The sequence below is a fragment of the Cynocephalus volans genome, chromosome 1 (assembly GCF_027409185.1).
Source record: "Cynocephalus volans isolate mCynVol1 chromosome 1, mCynVol1.pri, whole genome shotgun sequence".
NCBI classification, from domain to species: Eukaryota; Metazoa; Chordata; class Mammalia; order Dermoptera; family Cynocephalidae; genus Cynocephalus; species Cynocephalus volans.
In genome coordinates, this window is record NC_084460.1 from 271,779,048 (window position 1) to 271,797,019 (window position 17,972).

Here is a 17,972-nt window from a genome sequence, read left to right on the forward strand (position 1 = left end):
CATCTTGAGAGGGAGAGCATAAGCTTGCCAAAAATGGAGACCCCGAGCGAGGGAACCCGCGCCCTTTATATAGAGACTGCTCCTCGCCTAGGACGTGCTCCTACCTTATTGGTGGCTGCCTAATCGGCCCAGGCGTGTTACCGAGCAGCCCTGCCCTCCACCGGAAATCAGCGCCATCTTGTAATGGCGATTTCGGGCAGCTCCTCACATCTCCCCCTTTTTTATCATTTAAAGCAGCTGGTACAAGCTCGGCGGTCGCGGACAAATTAGCCAGCGTTCCTGTCCTAGGTCGTCCCTCCACAGACTTTGACCTTACCCGTCATAGGTTGACCCTATCGCCACCGGGCACCATGTCTTAGGTTGGTTCAAGTCTGGGGGAAGTTGCCCGTCTCTGGACACACTGGAGCCTGTTGTTACACATAGACCTGTTTGAGCAAGGGCGAACTCCTCTGAACAAGCTTCAGGGAGGCCAGCCAACAGGAAGGGGGAAGGGGAGTCAGAGCAGGCTAATCCTTAAGCATGGACAGCCAAACGTCAGGGTTGGCCCCCTGTTCCAGGGCTAGAAATGCCTGGGCGATGACTACCCTGTCTCTCTGGGTCTGGGCTTTTAATCTGCAGACCAACCATAGTAGGAGCACAGTTCCCCCACATAAGAACATGCCAACCCCAATCACTCCTGCCCACTCCTTGAAGTGGGACACGGCCGTTTTAATCCATGAGGACAGTCCGGCTGCGAAGGAGACATCCACTCTTGTTGAATTCACGGACACAATGGCCATGCGCAGCTGGTTTATCAGGTTGTCAAATTCTCTCGTCCAACCTGTTGAAAGATGCTGGGATAATTGTTTAGACAAATTTGCAGCTTTGGTATACTTTTTATATTGGATACTGGTGACACATAACCCTGAATATTTCCATTGACACCCCAATTGAGCAATTTGCCATAAAACGTCTATTTGTTCCTGCACAAGATCCACCTGCTGGTTAACCACCATTAATCCTCCCTTCAGCTGAGCGTTTAGCGCAGTCTGTGTTTCTAGGGCCTGTGTTACCGCGGAGGACAAATTATTCAACGTGGTGGCAGTCTGTACCGTGGTAGTCAAGGAGACGGCAGCAGCTGTGGCTGCACCCGCCGCCAGGGATACGGCGGCGACTATTGCCGCAGTGAGACCAAAATCCCTCCTCTGCCTGAACAAGACCATAGTATTGGGAGCTTCTACTGGGACAGGAATCCATCTAGGCATTCGAGCAACTATGGCCAAATTGAACAGCGTAGCATTCCGGCACTGTGCATAAAAGCAAGTATAGTTATCACAAGCAATCTGACTCCTCTCATCACTAATATTAGTTAAAATAAACATGAAAGGAGGATAAAGGCAAACTGGTGTTGGCGGGACAGAGTAATTTGTTCCAAGCTGTTTTATGGACACAGTGGATTCAAAGGACTCAGTCACATTCCACTCAAAAGAGGCATTTCCCCAACCACCGCCTTTTGAAAAGGCAAACGGTGAAAGGTCCGTGCAGCTGCCATTTACCCCACACAACAGCCAAACATCAAATGGGTTGGAACGGATCGCCATCGTGGGGTTTTGATATGTCCAATTTAGGCCTGAAGAGGTAGCATTATACTGGGTACCCATATAAGGCGAAAAGGTAAAGTAATTTTTTAGTGCCCACCCCGCCTTTTTAGACTGGCAGCCCGTCCAGGGCGGGGTATCTCCCTCCCTTCTGGGGCTCAGGCAATACGGGGCCCATTTTGCCTGAGAGGGAATACTGGTATTGTTCTTTGGATCAAAAGCAGGCCACACTCCAGACAGCCAAGAAGCATTGGCTGACCCTGGATGTTCTGGCCTATCAAACCACGCCGCGGTTTGATTATAAAGCTTTATGCATGGAATCTCAGACCAGGACCGATTAGAAACCATCCAAAAACATAGACTGCCTGTTAAAGAAAAATTTCGACTTTTTCCAATACCCGCTATCTCCGTGTCTTCAGGTAGATAAGGTAGATCCAAAGTCTTATTAGAACTGAAAAACCGAGGAAACAACCTAGTATCATGATGAACTGGCATCGGGAGGGGGAAGGTCGACAGTATCCCCCAGCGCGGCTCGCCCAAGGCCGTTGGGGTCTTGATCATCACCATCAGAATAGGGAGGAACAGCCAGATCTTCCAGCTCAGATGGGGTCTTGGCGCCATCCTTCCGTTCTGGGACCGTCCTGGTAAGCCTCTCAGGGACCCAGAAAGGGTTATCTTCATTCTGTGGGAAAACACACACAGCTCCCCTGGATCTTATAAGAATAGGATCTGGTCCTTTCCATTCGTTAGACAACACATCTTTCCATTTTACCATTTCTTTTGGCCTGTCTGGCTCTGAGCAATGACGCTCGGCCGCTGTTTGTCCATGCTCATCTAAATTCAGGTAATTTAAAGTAAATAATGCCAGGGAAATCACTGTCCTTGGTACTGGAGGAAGTTCCTTCATAATTCCCCCTTTTTGTTTTTGTAAGTATGATTTTAATGTGCGATGGGCACGTTCTACGATACCTTGTCCTTGGGGGTTATAGGGTAGGCCAGTCAAATGGGTTACTTCCATATAATGGCAGAACTGTCTGAATTTTTGGGAAGTGTAGGCAGGTCCATTATCTGTTTTAAGGACCCTGGGCTTACCCCAGGCACTCCAGGCCTCGAGACAATGTTGGATTACATGGGAAGCCTTCTCTCCCGATAGGGGAGAAGCATGTAAAATACCAGAACAAGTGTCAATGGACACATGTAAATACTGGAGTTTTCCAAAAGAGGCAACATGGGTAACATCCATTTGCCAAACCTGCAGCGGTCTTACGCCTCTTGGGTTGACCCCCACATGAGATATAGGCAAAAATTGGCAACAGTTTTGACATTGGGTCACTATTTCTCTAGCTTCTTTTCTAGTTAAGGAAAACTGACGGAACAAGGTTTCGGCCGTTACATGAAACCGTTCATGGAAGCTTTTAGCAGCTTCCAGATTGGAAGACATGGCAACAGCAATCAGCTTTGTAGCTTTGTCGGCCAGGTCATTTCCTAGTGCCATAGGGCCAGGGAGACCTGAATGTGCCCGTATATGAGTTATATAAAATGGGTGTCGCCGAGCTAACAAGCAATTTTGAATTTGTTGAAAGACGCAAGCCACCCTACTGGATGGCTTGATGATACCAGCAAGCTCAAGATGATTAACTGCATTTACTACATAATTAGAATCAGAGACAACATTTACAGGGCCAGAAAAGGTCTGTAAAACCTCTAGGACTACCAAACATTCAACAACCTGGGGGGAGGTTTCAATATACCTTTTGGAGACAACCTGACCGTCAATCACATAGGCTCCAATCCCCGTCTTGGAGCCATCAGTATAGACTACCAAGCCATCTATTAAGGGCACAGAGGATGTTACCCGGGGAAAAACCACCGCTTGGGACAAGGCAAAATGCAAAAGAGGGTGTTGGGGATAATGATTGTCTATCTGCCCTGGAAACGAGGCGACCAATATGGCCCATTCATTGGAGGCAGCCGTCAGGGCTTGAACCTGAGGCAAAGTATAGGGAACTATCATCTTTTCTGGATATTTGCCAAAGTGAGTGAGAGAGGCCTTAAGTCCACGTAAGGCAAGCCGTGCCAGAGCATCGGGATACCAATCAATGATTTTTGCTGGTGAAGCATTGGGATGGATCCACAAAAGGGGGCCGTTTTGCCAAAGCACAGCAGTAGGCAGTCCCTTCGTTTTACAAAGGCACAAGGAAAAGGGCAATGTATTAACAAGACGTGTCAATTGAGCTCCCTGTATGGCCTGTTCTACCAACCGCAAGGCCTGTTCTGCTGGCGGAGTGAGGGACCTGGGAGAAGTCAGATGGCTATCACCCTCAAGAATGTCAAACAGCGGCTTCAGGGCCGCAGAGGGGATTTTTAGAAAGGGTCTGAGCCAGTTGATGTCTCCCAACAATTTTTGAAAATCATTTAGAGTTTGTAAGTGGTCCCTTCTTATCTCCACCTTTTGTGGGACGATCTTATCAGGGAAGATAATAGACCCCAAAAAATGTCCAGTATTTGCAATCTGAACTTTATCAGCAGCAATTTGTAGGCCCCAGTGTAACAAGATGGACTGTAAGCAAGGATATGCCTTTTGTAAAACTGTCAAATCTTTGTGGCATAACAGGACATCATCCATATAATGAATCAGGATTAGGGAAGGAAACTGGCGCCTCAAAGGCCTCAAAGCTTCTTGAACATATAGTTGACACATGGTAGGGCTATTTGTCATGCCTTGAGGCAAAACCTTCCATTGGAACCTTTTATCAGGTTCCATATGATTAAGAGAAGGGAGAGTAAATGCAAAGCGGGGCTTATCTAGGGGACATAAGGGGATGGAAAAAAAGCAATCCTTAATATCTATAATAACTAAAGGCCAACCTTTAGGTAAGGCGGAGAGAAGCGGAAGACCCCTTTGTACGGGGCCAAAAGAGTTCATCTGTTTATTAATGGCTCTCAGGTCGTGGAGCAATCTCCATTTTCCCGACCTTTTTTTGATTACAAATATCGGGGTATTCCAGGGAGAGGTGGACGGTTCAAGATGTCCAAGCCTTAGCTGCTCCTGTACTATCTGTGTTGCTGCCCTCAATTTCTCGGAGGACAATGGCCATTGAGGAACCCACACCGGATCCTCCATTTTCCACGGAATGGGTCGTGCTGCCTCAATGGCGCCTAGGAAAAACCCAGACCCTGTCTACCTGGGTTGCCTTCAGGGAGAATGGGTTCAACCCGGCCCTGTTCCCTGGCTCCTAAACCCCTTCCCTGTTTATGACCCATCTTGGCCATTATCTCCTTAGCTTGAGAGGAGTATTCATTAGACAACTTAACTCCCATCTTTTGTAAAATATCACGCCCCCAGAGGTTAACGGGGAGCAGAAGCACGTAGGGAGTAAAATGTCCCTCTTGTCCCTCTGTCGTTTTCCAGGACAAGGTAGCGGAACTAATAGTAGGACTGGCCTGATAACCGAGGCCTTGTAGAGAATGTGAGGACTTAATGACAGGCCAAGACTTTGGCCACCAATGGGTGGAAATAATACTCTTATCTGCACCAGTATCCATAATGCCTTCAAACAATTTTCCCTCAACCCACAACTTTAGCTTAGGTCTCTCATTTAGGGAGACCATCAGGTAGGCGGAATCCATGCCCGAGGAGCCCATTTTTTCTCGTCCAGGCTCTGAAGGTTTGGCAACCTCTGGAAGGAGCAATAACTGAGCTATCCTGTCTCCTTTGGTGATAGAAAAGACTCCTCCTGGGCATGAGCACAGGACTTGGATCTCGGGGCTATGTTGACAGTCAACTACCCCAGGGTAGACAATAAGACCGTTTAAAGTTAACGATCCTCTGCCAATTATAAGGCCCACGGTTCCAGGCAGTAGGGGTCGAATAGGCTGCACAGGAACCGGCTGGACGCCCATTTGTGGCATTAATAAGAAGTCGGAGGAGGCGTGCAGGTCCAATCCTGTGTGTCTTCCGACAGGCTCTCCTCCCTTTCTCCTCGACTCTGGTTGGCCTTGTCCCCATACTTGTGGGGGCCCTGGGAACGGGGGCCCATCTTCACGTTTTTTTGAACCACTTGGTGTTGTTCTGTGAGCGGCGGAAGGAGTCGCCCTTTGATATCTCTAATGGAACGGCAGAGAGCAGCCTTATGATATCCCTTGGAACAGCGGGAACAGAGGGAGTCTGTACTCTGGGGGCCCTTATCCCTGTCCGGGGCTTGGCAGTCCTTTTTTAAATGTCCCGGTTGACCGCATTTAAAACAAACTCTCTGGTTCCGCCCCTGTCTTGGCTGTCCCTGTCTAGGCAGTCTCTGCGACTGGAGGATGGCAGCTGCCAGCCCTGCATTGGTCAGGGGTCCCCCGAGTTCTCGACAAACTCTGAGCCAATCCTGTACACCTTTACCTTTTCTGGGCGCTATGGCCGCGCGGCATTCCTGGGTCGCCTGCTCAAAAATCAGTTGTTCAACAAGAGGCGCAGCCTGATCAGGGTCCCCAAAGATGCGCCCCGCTGCTTCTGTCATTCGAGCCACAAAATCTGAGAATGGTTCCTGAGGTCCCTGAATGATCTTAGTAAGTTGTCCAGAAGCTTCCCCTTTTTTGGGGAGTGCCTTCCAAGCCTTAATGGCAGTGCTAGAAACTTGAACATAAGCACCCCATGGGAAAGCCGTCTGATCAGCGGCAAATGGGCCCTGGCCTGTTAACATATCAAAGGTCCAATCTCGCTGCTCGGGGGTCAGTGCAGCAGCGTTTGCCCTGGCTTGAGCTTGTGCAGCCTCATGCCATAGCGCCTTCCATTCCATGTATTGACCCATGGTAGGGAGCGCTGCCTTAGCCAACATTTGCCAGTCAGCAGGTGTCATAGCCACACCAGCAAACCTTTCTAGCATTACTAGAGTAAAATTGGCATTTACACCATATTTTCTAACCGCCTCTGCTAGATCCTTAATTTGGGTGTACTCGACGGGGGCATGAACTCTCCCTCCGCCCTCAACCTCAAAAACTGGGAAGGCAGCTTGAACCCTTTTCCTCACTTTATCAGAGAGGAATGAGAAGGGATTAGAAGACTGCACGTAAGGAGGAGGCGCCGAAGGCGCAGGCCGTGCGGGGGCCACTGGGGGCAGCCGGCATTTCCACTCCCCGAGTGGTCTCCGCCGCCTGTCGGGATGATATCTCTCCTCCTCGTACCTGGCAGCTTCCTCCTCCAAATCGGATTCCTCACTAGGGCTGAGGGGATCGGAGTCGGACTCATCCAGATTTAAATCTTCTAATTCTTGTTTTAAGGCCCCCAGCTCTTGCATAGGGTAGAGGCCTCCTTCTTTCCCTTCCAACTTTTGTCTGGGTTTTGAAATCCCTCCTTTACCGGCAGATGTGCCGGGAGTGTCACTTTGTTGTTTTAGAATCTCTCCCTCGTCCGTAGACTTACCGGGAGGGCCCTTTTTCTTATGGGAGACGTCTCTCCTCCTGCGGGTACCCATCCTCTCACTCCGTTCAGTTTCTGACATGCTGTCTTGGACCTCCTCTAATGTATTTTGCCCTACTATCACTACCGGTTTACAGCCCTCATCTTCTAAGCAATTTTTAATAAACTTCCAAATGGTCTTGGTGCCCTGACGGAGGTCTCCCTCCGCGTACTTGCGGTCAAGGTCTCTGCCTAGTTTGTTCCAAGAGCTCAAAGTCAAGGAGCCGGAACAAGCAAACCACGGCGCTACACGATCTACCTCTTTTACAAAATTTTTGAGCACACGGCCCCCTACCTTTATATCACGTTGTCTCAGCACGGCCTCTAACGCGGTAACCATGGACTGAGTGGAACCCATAACGCGCCCCACTCCGTGGGAGGCGCTGTGAGACGCGCCGTTCCCTTACGTACTAGAGGCTCACACAGGTCTCTGGTGCAGCTGCTTATCTACGTCAGTCTGACCACACCAACGGGCGATTTCAAAACCTTTTAAACCAACCGGATTAACCCCAGACCAAGAACAGGCATACCTCTCCGAACTTACCCTCCTGCAGTTCTGAATCCTCCCTGTCTCCAGGGGGTCTCCGAAGGTGCTGACGATGACACAAGTTCCCGGGTTTCGGCACCAAATGTCCCGCGCTACCGTCTCGCCAGCAAGAACGACGCGGCACACAAAGGATCCTTCTGCAGATCAGCTTTAATGCATCTTGAGAGGGAGAGCATAAGCTTGCCAAAAATGGAGACCCTGAGCGAGGGAACCCGCGCCCTTTATATAGAGACTGCTCCTCGCCTAGGACGTGCTCCTACCTTATTGGTGGCTGCCTAATCGGCCCAGGCGTGTTACCGAGCAGCCCTGCCCTCCACCGGAAATCAGCGCCATCTTGTAATGGCGATTTCGGGCAGCTCCTCACAATGTTTTGATTTTAAAAATATATAAATAAATAATAACCACTAAAGAAAAACTAACATGTGTTGAGCACTTCCTGCATGAGTTTCCTCATCAAAGACACCAAACAACCCTGCAAGAGGGGAGTGATTGCCAGTTGGGGAAATGGCTTGGAGAGGTTGGTAATGTCCACACCGATACAGCTCTGAGGAGGCACAACTGGAAGGAAGTGGAGCCCATTTAGTTATCACACTATGTTTGCGTTGCTTCTTGCAACGAAAAATCAAAACAACACAGAAGCCTCACATTAGGGAACTGGCTTAATAAATTATGGAGCAGCCACACCATGGAATGCTAGTCAGCCGTAAAAAAAAACATAGATGAAGATATATCTGCTCAGACAAATGTTTGAAATGCATCACAAAGCTGGTTAACAGTGTTTATAGTGTGGTTCCATGTATGTAAAAGAACCAGTTTATAAGCACTTGCAAGCACAGAAACATCTAGAGGTGTGGATACCAAGGTTCAATTAGGGACTGTCTCTGGGTGGTGAGATGATTGTTTCATACCTCCCTCCCCACCATCCATTCATTGTTTTTCTTATCCACATCTTTTTACTTTAAAAAAAAAAAATCCATCTGTATTGGTTATAGAATAACCTTAATAGTTACTTTTTAAAAATACTGTGGCATTATCAACTTGGTATTAGCATTCCAAGTTGTTACGTGGCACTCTTGTCTCTTGCTTCCCTGAATTGATATTGCTTCCCTGGGGTGTTATAACATCATCCTGGATTGAGAGCAGGCAGACCTGGGTTTCAGGCTGAGCCCATCTATTAATGTGTCCGGGATGTGACCGGAGGCAAGTCACTTCAGCTCTCTTGACCTCAGCACGATGCGATGGCTGAGTGAGCTGAACTCTGAAGCCGCTTCCAGCTCTGACACCTCATGTGCTCTTCTTATGCATTCATTTTCTCCTTTGGAGACAGCTTGTAACCATTTCCAGTCTACAGGAGAAGGATTTGAGAATGTAAAATCATTTTGGTCTATAAAAAAGCATGGATAAACACCTGCCTAACCCATTTTAAGAAATAATAACGTGACATTTATAAACCACTTTGCACAGTGTTTGTGAATTCCCTCCCTGGAGGCTCTGAGTTTGACTCTAGTTATCCTAGTTATTTACATGCCTGCATTTGAGTGAAAGATATGCAATTGTGAGAGAGTGGGAACGCTTTCTCCTGAGATTATTGTGGATTCAGTGTTACCTATTAGGTTGCTGATGCAAAATGTTTAAGACCCGTTTCTCTTACATAGAAAATGACCCAGAAAAATAAAGTGAGACTTCATTTCAGCCCCATCTTTCTCTCCAGCTGTATCTGTGAGCAGTAATCCTTCCTAAAGGCAGCTAAATGGGCCTGAAATTGCATATCTGAGCTGCAGCCTTACCCCATAAGGGCAGCTTAGAACAGCAGGACCCACTATTATGAGGAATCCTTTTTCTCTGAAAATGAAGAACTCAAGTGGTATTTGATATCCCCTGTTTCCTGCAAAATAATTCTAAGGCTTCTGAACTTAGGCTCCACATTTCAGGGGTTTTATCTCTGAATATGCAACAGAATTCCTAGCTTAGTATGCTGCACTTCATGAATGAGCAGGTATAACGATACACTTCCCAATGCATACACAGTATTGTTTAGTTACTTCTAGAATTTGTGAATTGCTAGGTGGTCTTTTCCATATGGAAAGATAAGAACATGAGATAACGCATGCTATTTTGTTTTTGAGCATTTTTGCTTAACTAAGGACTGCTAAAAACTAACTTCTGAAAAATGAAATAGAAGTGAATTATTATTTATTTATTCCTTATTTCAAATTTGGGGCACTGAAAGTTCTTTGAAATTTTTTAGTTCAAGTTAATTTCAAATGTTTATCATTTATATCTGCATAAAAGCAATCCCACTGAGAATTTTGGTTAAAAATGAAGTTACAAATCTGAGCATCCAGAGTGATCTACAAAAAAACCATAAAGTGCCAATGCTCAAAGATGCTGCTTTGGGTGGTGTCACTACCTCCTCCACAGTCCAATCCAGGGAGGCTGAAGATCTGAGCCACCCACCCACTTAAGATCCTAAATCACATGTTCCTCTGTTGGATGGGTTCCTTTTTATATTCTTCCTCCCAAGCTGGTCTCTATTCCTTATCAGTCTGATCTCACTGCCTCCCAAATATCCCCTACTTGCTCATGGCTCTGTGTCTGGGATGCTCAAGTACCACTTTCACTCCAAGACTAACCTCCCTAGTCCGCACAAGTGTTGCCCAACTCCAACCACATGGCACTAAAACACATTTGATCTCATCAGTATTTCAGTCTTTCTGTGTATTGAATCATTAAGCAAATTGATAAATTTCCCTAATACATCAAAGTATGTATGTCTGGTATTGTGTAGAGCCAGTCAGTACAGGATCACAAGAGCCAACTATTAAATTTTCAGGTATCCTGTGAGGAAGTGATACCACATAGATAGCATGAAATCAGCCACACTGAGAATATTTACACCACAGAAATTGGTGATTACTACAAGTTGCCCCCACCCCATGAGTGTTGATTGATAAATATATAATGGCATATTTTCATTTACAGATAATAAAAGTCAAAGACTGAAGTCTGACTTCCCACTTTTAGACCCCACTTGACCTCTTACTAGCTATGTGACTGTGTGCGAGTTATTAAATCTCTCTAAGCTTCAGTGTCTTTCTTTGTCAGACAGAGGTATCAAAAGAGCCAGCATTACAGGGTAGAAGTGGAAAGCAAAGTCAAGCTTCCATGTAATGTGGTTGGTAGGGTGCCCACACAGCGTATCATTCAGTAAATGTCAACTGATATTATTATTATTATCATTTCTTAGTGTGGAGCATATGAGGAACAGGGCTATTTAAAACTACAGTCATTGCTAACTATGTATACTTTAGTCAGTTTTGATTGATATATATTTAACTTTATTTAATAGATTTTGTTGTGTATATTTAAGGTATACAACATAATTTTATAAGATACATGTAGATAGTAAAAAAGGTTACTATAATGAAACAAATTAATATACCCATCATCTCACAGTTACCCTTTTTTTGTTGTTGTTGTGGCAAGAGTTGCTAAAATCTATACATTTAGCATGAATTCCAAATACAGTAAAATTTTATGACCTGTGGTCCTCATATTGTACATTAGATCTCTAGACTTGTCCATTCTGCATATCTGCAACTTTGTATCCTCTGACCTACAGGTTCCCATTTCCCCTCAAACCCTCACCCCCCGGTAACCATAGATTTGTTCTCTATCTCTGTATGTGCGTGGGTGCGTGCGTGCGTGCGTGTGTGTGTGTGTATACATATATGCTTTTTTTTTTTTTTTTTTTGGATTCCACATATAAGTGAGATCAGGCAATATTTTTCTTTCTGGGTCTGGCTTATTTCACTTAGCATAATGTCTTCCAGGCTCACCTATGTTGTGGCAAATGGCAAGACTGTTTTCTTTTTTAGGGCCAAATACTACTGCATGATATATATATATATACACCACAGTTTCTTTATCCATTTGTCCACTGATGGATATTTAGCTTGTTTCCATATCTTGCCATTGCAAATAATGCTGCAATGAACATGGGAGTGAAGATATCTTTACAAGATGATGATTTCATTTCTTTTGGGTATTCACCCAGAAGAGGGACTTCTGGGTCATATGGTAGTCTTATTTTTAATTTCTTTAGAACCTCCATGCTGTTTTCCATGGTGGCTGTACCAATCTACATTTCCACCAACAGCGTGCAAGAGTTCTCTTTTCTCTGCACCCTTGCCAAGATTTGTTTTATTTTAACTTTTTGATAATTGCCATCCTAATGGGTGTGAGGTGGTATCTTACAGTGGTTTTGATTTGCATTTCCCTGATGACTAATCATAATGAGCACCTTTTCATATACCTGTTTGCAATTTTTGTCTTCTTTGGAGAAGTATCTATTCAGGTCTTTTGCCCATTTTTTAATTGGGTTGTTTCTATACTATTGAGTAGTATGAGTTCTTCATAAATTTTGGATATTAACAACTATCATTTGGTTTACAAATATTTTTTCCCAATTTATATGCTGCCATTTCATTTTGTTGATTGTTTCCTTTGCTTTGCAGAAGGTTTTAGTTTGATGTCATTTCATTTATTTATTTTTGTTTCTGTGGCCTGAAGTTTTGGTGTGATATCCAAAAAATTATTGCCAAGGCCAATGTCCAGGAGCTTTTTCCCTATGTTCTCTTCTAGGGCTTGTATAGTTTCTGGTATTACATTAAGGTCTTATCCATTTTGAGTTGATTTTTGTGTATGGTATAACATAAGGGTCCAATTTCATTCTTTTGCACGTGGAAATCCAGTTTTGCCAGCACCTTTATTGAAGAGATTATTCTTTTGTGTCCCTGTCAAAAATTAGTTGACTGTGTAAGTTTAGGTTTATTTGGGGGCTCTTTATTCTGTTCCACTGGCCCAAGTACCTACTGTTATGCCAGTACCATACTGTATTAATTCTTATGGCTATGTAATATAATTTTACATCAGAAAGTGTAATGTTTCCAGCTTTGTTTTTCTGTCTCAGAATTATTTTGGCTATCCAGGGTCTTTTACGTTTTCATACAAATTTTGGGATTTTTTTTTTTCTATTTCTGTGAAGAATGCTATTGGGATTTTGATAAGGATTGCATCAAATCCATATATTGCTTTGGGTAGTATGTGCATTTTAACAATATTAATTCTTTTGATTCATGAACATGAGATATCTTTCCATTTACTTGTGTCCTTTTCAATTTCTTTTATCAATGTTTAATACTTTTCAGTGTACAGATCTTTTACTTCCTTAGTTAAATTTATTCCAAAGTATTTCATTTTTTTGATGCTATCATGCATGGGCTTTTCTTATTTTCTTTTTCAGTTAGGTTATTTGTGTATAAAAATGCTACTGATTTTGTATCCTACAACATTACTGAATTCATTTATCAGTTCTAATAGTTTTTTTGGTGGAATTTTTGAGTTTTTTACATATAGGATCATATCATCTGCAAATAAAGATAATTTTACTTCTTTTTTGATTTAAATGCCTTTCATTTCTTTTTCTTGTCTGATTGCTCTTGGCTAGCACTTCCAGTATTTATGTTGAATAAAAGTGGTGAGAGTGGTCATCCTTGCCCTGTGCTGGATCTTAGTGGAAAACTTTCAGTTTTTCCCCATTGATTGTAATGCTAGCTGTGGGGTTTTCATAAACGGCCTTTATTATGTTGAGGAACTTTCCTTCTATACCTAAACTGTTGTGAATTTTATCTAAAAAGGTGTTGGAATTTGTTGAATACCTTTTCCACATTATTTGAGATGATCACAAGGAAGTGAATTTAGAGTTAAATAGCCTGGAGTGTGAGTTCTGGATTTGCCACTTAACAGTTATGTGAATTTGAATGAGTGATTAAACTCTTTGATTATAAGTTTATGTATCTTTAAAATGAAGGTAGCAATACCCATGCCATAAAAAGATAAAGTATACAAAATCAGCTGGCGAAGTTTATGGCATTTAGAAGATTCTCATTAAATTTTAGTTTTCTTCCATTCCTTCCAACTGGTAGTCCAGAGTATTCTGATTGACCCTCCTTTCTATCCCTCTGCCTGGCTGACTAGCAGAGGAGGATCTATTCCAAACAGCATCATTTAGAAATTCGGATATTTAAATCTTGACTAAAAGATCCCTTACTCACTGGTAGTTCAGAGTTAATAATACCCTTTAATAATTGCTACTTTTTTCAGCTGGGATTTGATTTGATTTTAATTTCAGATCCCAATGACAGTTTTCAGAGTTGCTTTCAGCAAAATCTACCACCTGATTATCTACAAAAGGCACATGTTTTATCCAAGTAAGATAAGTAGCCAGCTTAAGAATAGAGAGTCATCTAAAGTCACAGAAACTTTTAAATTTATATCAACAATTACTTCTCCGTAGTCATGTCAGATCTATCGGTGGGTTTGCCAGATAAGGGGGTGGAACAGTGAAGTGGTGACACAGCAACCTCCAGGAATGAGCTCCAAGGCGAGGCCAGGCACACTGTGAAGGCGAGAAGGGCAAAGAGGGGAAGGTGCATTACAGAAGCAGCTAAGCAAGCCTCTCTCGGAATCGTATGAGAAAACTCTCGAGGATTAAAAACTCCTTGGCTTCTTTCCAGGGAGCCAGCTCGATAGCTCTAACGCTATATCCACCTTGAAGTTATTGTTTGTTCTGTGCTTAAAGTGGGAAATTGAGGTTCGACAAAGTCATTTGCACCCGCCCAGAATCTCATGCAAAGCAATTCGTTCAGAGCTATTAGCACAGCAGATTTCTCGGTCCATTAAGAGTCTGACATAGTATGTGGTGTCTCCTTGTGATTCTTTTCATTTCAAGCTCCAAACTGCCCTTTCTGGATCTTTAGTCGGTTTCTCTGATTACTTTTTAAGTGTCTCTCATGAAAGTTTTTCCTCGATTTGGCGCTCACTGTTCCAGGCCTTTTGCTTCTATCCCTCTCTCCTTGCTCCTAGACTGTTATTTTTTATACACCACCTTGAGACACGTCATGTGGAGACCTCCCAAACTGATTATTCTCCACTCTTCACTCTTTTCTTGGCTGTCTATTTAGATTTCTCCTCTATATTCTTGCAGCAATATTTCCTGTAGTCCTCTTTTTCTCTAAATGTTTGCCAAAATATGCAGCTGCTTCTTCTTCAATATTGTGAAGAACTGCCCTTTTTATCTATCAAAAGTTTTTTTAAAAAGATTTTATTTCCAAACCCCAAATTCTAGTTAATCATATCAGAAATCATAGAGTCCTCAGACATCTACTATTTGGTCAACTGGTCTTTTTCCTCTTGACCTCTGTCTTAATCCGTTTTCTGTCACTTAGAATACCTGCAACTGGGTAATGTATGAAAAAATGAAATTTATTTTTTGCAGTTTTGAAGGCTGCGAAGTCCAGGGTTGAGGGGGAATATCTGGTGAGGGCCTTCTTCTTGGTGGATGCTTTCTGCACAGTCCCAGGGCAATATAGTTTTTCTCTACATTGCATCACATGGTGAGGGGCAGGGGGTCCTAACATGTTCACTTGGTCTCCTTATAAAGCCGCCAGTGCCACTCCTGTGGATAACCCATTTATCCGTGAACCCATTAATCTATGGATGCATGAATACATTCATGAGGGCAGAGCCCTCACAATCCAATCACCTCTCAAAGGCCCCACACCTCAATACTGCTACATTGGAGATTCAATTTCAATATGAGTTTTGGGGGGCCATTCAAACCATAGCATCCCCCAACTTCTCTTAGCTTGAGCAACCTAGGCTCAGGCCAGCACCAAAATCACTTCCATTGTCTCCACTCCACTGTTTGTTCTCGTGTCTTGTCCAGGCCACTGCTGTGGGCACAGTTAAAAGTACCACACTGCAGGCAGCAAGCCATATCCTTCTCAGAGTCACTGGGGGGATTTTCTTGGAAGGGGGGAAACCTATGAGGGAAACATTCTCTCCCTTATTCCTTGTTCTTTGGCCAACAAAACAGAAATTCCAGCCTGTCTGAAGTAAGAGGAAGGTGCTTTTTTTCGTTTTCTTGGCCCCTCCCACAAAAGGAGAAGTGGTATCGATGTGTTTGGTGTAATGGTGAGGGTCAGAGTCAAGTGGAAAAGACTGCATGTACTTGTGGCCTGCTTCGCCTTGGCTCTGTTCATAGAGCCCTCTGCACTCAAAGGGGATGAGGCAGCCCAGGGTCCTCTATGGAGCTAATGGGTGAGAGTGTCTGCTTTGCAGGTCCCAGATCCTTGCATGGATAGGGGTTGGGTGGTAAAGGTAAAAATTAGGAAGGCTATATTGGCCTCAAGTCCAAACTATGTTCATGAATATAGTTTTGCTAGCACTAACCATATATTTTTTATAACTGTTCTATCTATTAATCAGTTTTGGGCTCAGAGAAGAGAGGGGGAATGATTACCATCTCCTACTCCAATAAGGCCATGCTTTCTATTTCTTTTCATTATCTGATTATTGATATTAAATATATATAATATATATATAAAACAGTAATCATCTATATTTCCATAACTCACTTTTTTTGTCCTTGGTTATTCTGATATCAACCCTGAGAAATGGAAGAGTTAAAAGCCATCTCATGCCCAGTGTGATGCTAGTAACAATTCTGTGAGAGAGACAGAGCTTACGGAGTTATCCACACTATAGATGGGGAAACTGACACAGGGAAGCAAGACCACTCTCCTGAGGGGACCACATCTCCAGATAGTAGAGGAGCCACCATAATAACCCTATGTCATTCCTAATATAGGAGGCCAGCCTGTCTCTCTTACTTTGTGTTATGCTCTACTAAACACAATGGACCCTCAGTCAATATTAGTCATTCAATATACATTGAGAGACTTTTTTCAGTTTAAGGAAGAGGTGAAGAAGAGAGGAATTAAGAGGAGACATGGTATGGCTCTTGAACAAAGTAGAGCTCTTTCACCATAATCCAAAAGATAGATAGGTGATAGATATACAGACAGACAGATAAACAGATATCAATAGATAATCTTTTAACTCTCCTAGCTTTATTTCTTTAAATTAAAATCCTTTCTCTCTACTCTTATTATTTGATTTTCTAGCATTCCATTTATCCGCTTCTGCCTGCCACTGACTCTCCCTTAGTTTGCGTCCATCTGGCTTATCTAAATGCCTCTTCACATCTCACTAGCTTACCCTGTGCCTTGGGCAAATCATCTTATGTTTCTCAACTTCAGTTTTCTCAAATTTAAAATCAAATTAAATGAAACCTCTAAGATTCCCTATAGCTCAAACCATTAGCAGAGGGGGTAACTTGTTTGGGTGGGAGCAGGAGTCTAGATGCTTTGGCTCGTGAGTCATTTCCCCTCCATGAACTATTACTTCTACCAGTTGCAGTGGCGTTAATCAGTCTCCTGGGAAAATACTTAACCACTACCCAACGTTTTAATTTTGGTGGTTCACTCGTATACAAACACCCCTAATAATTTGGAGGGCTCTAACTGAGGCCATATTAAAGGAAAGGTTATCAGAGACGTCCCAGAGAACTCACCACAGATGAAGAAAATGTGAGGCACAATGAAGCCCCTAACCATTGAAGAATCATGTTTCTGCTCATGGTTTGGTAGCTGATATGAGAGCTCAGTTGACTCTAGTCGCCCTTACCATACATTGTATACTCTGGGAGAAGATAACCATGTGGGAATGGACAAAGCTTTATCACTATAAATAATACTACAAGGCTTTGGGACTCACACATTGAGCCCTGGGACCACCTCTTCTTTAAGTTTAAAACAAAAGTAATGGGTTCCTCTTCATTTCTTAAAATAAGTAGTGTGGATCCCTGACCTTAAAGAGAGGTGGCACTGTGCCAGGCTCCACTGAGTTCTCATTGCACCGGCACCAGGACACGGCAGCACAGCAGTGGTGGTCCCAGAAGCACAGTAGAAACCTGAAGTGGGACCACTGTGGAACTCCTGGGGTCTGAGTCCTACCTGGATCAGCCACCCCAATGACAATGATCAGGACTGAATAATTAATGCACATAAGCACCCTGAGGACATTCTAGAAATTGTTTCAAGCACACTCTATGAGACTGGCTTTCCTTTGGTCAAGCATTAATAGAAATAATGCTGAGTAGAGTATCTCCTATAGATCCATTCCTTGCCCTTCTGTTGTTCAGCTCTGTATGACATGTGGTCTCCTGCAAGCTACATTTCCCAGGCTTCTGTATCAACTGGTTTCTGGCTGGTTTGGCCAGTGAGAGGCACTGGCAGGAGATTGGAGAGTAGAAGGGAGGGAGAAATCAGGGTATTCTCTTCCCTCTGTGCCTCACGTGGAATCCTTGGCAGTGGCTGTGTGTCTTTTTTGGCTCTTGTTCCCACCAGATAGGCTTATCAAGGTTTCAGTTTTACTGGGTGATCCTTGTCTCCCCCCCTTTTCCCCCCAGCCTAGAGGTAGAAGCAGTTTCTTACTGTCA

The 17,972-nt window shown here is 43.8% G+C and overlaps 1 protein-coding gene across 1 annotated transcript; it reads right to left on the reverse strand.

Moving 5' to 3' along the window:
• Window positions 1-4,736: 4,736 nt before the first annotated feature.
• LOC134369715 (endogenous retrovirus group K member 7 Pro protein-like) lies at window positions 4,737-5,489 on the reverse strand. The gene has a single exon (XM_063086379.1). It carries the CDS (start codon window positions 5,487-5,489, stop codon window positions 4,737-4,739), a length of 753 nt encoding a protein of 250 aa, XP_062942449.1.
• Window positions 5,490-17,972: the final 12,483 nt, after the last annotated feature.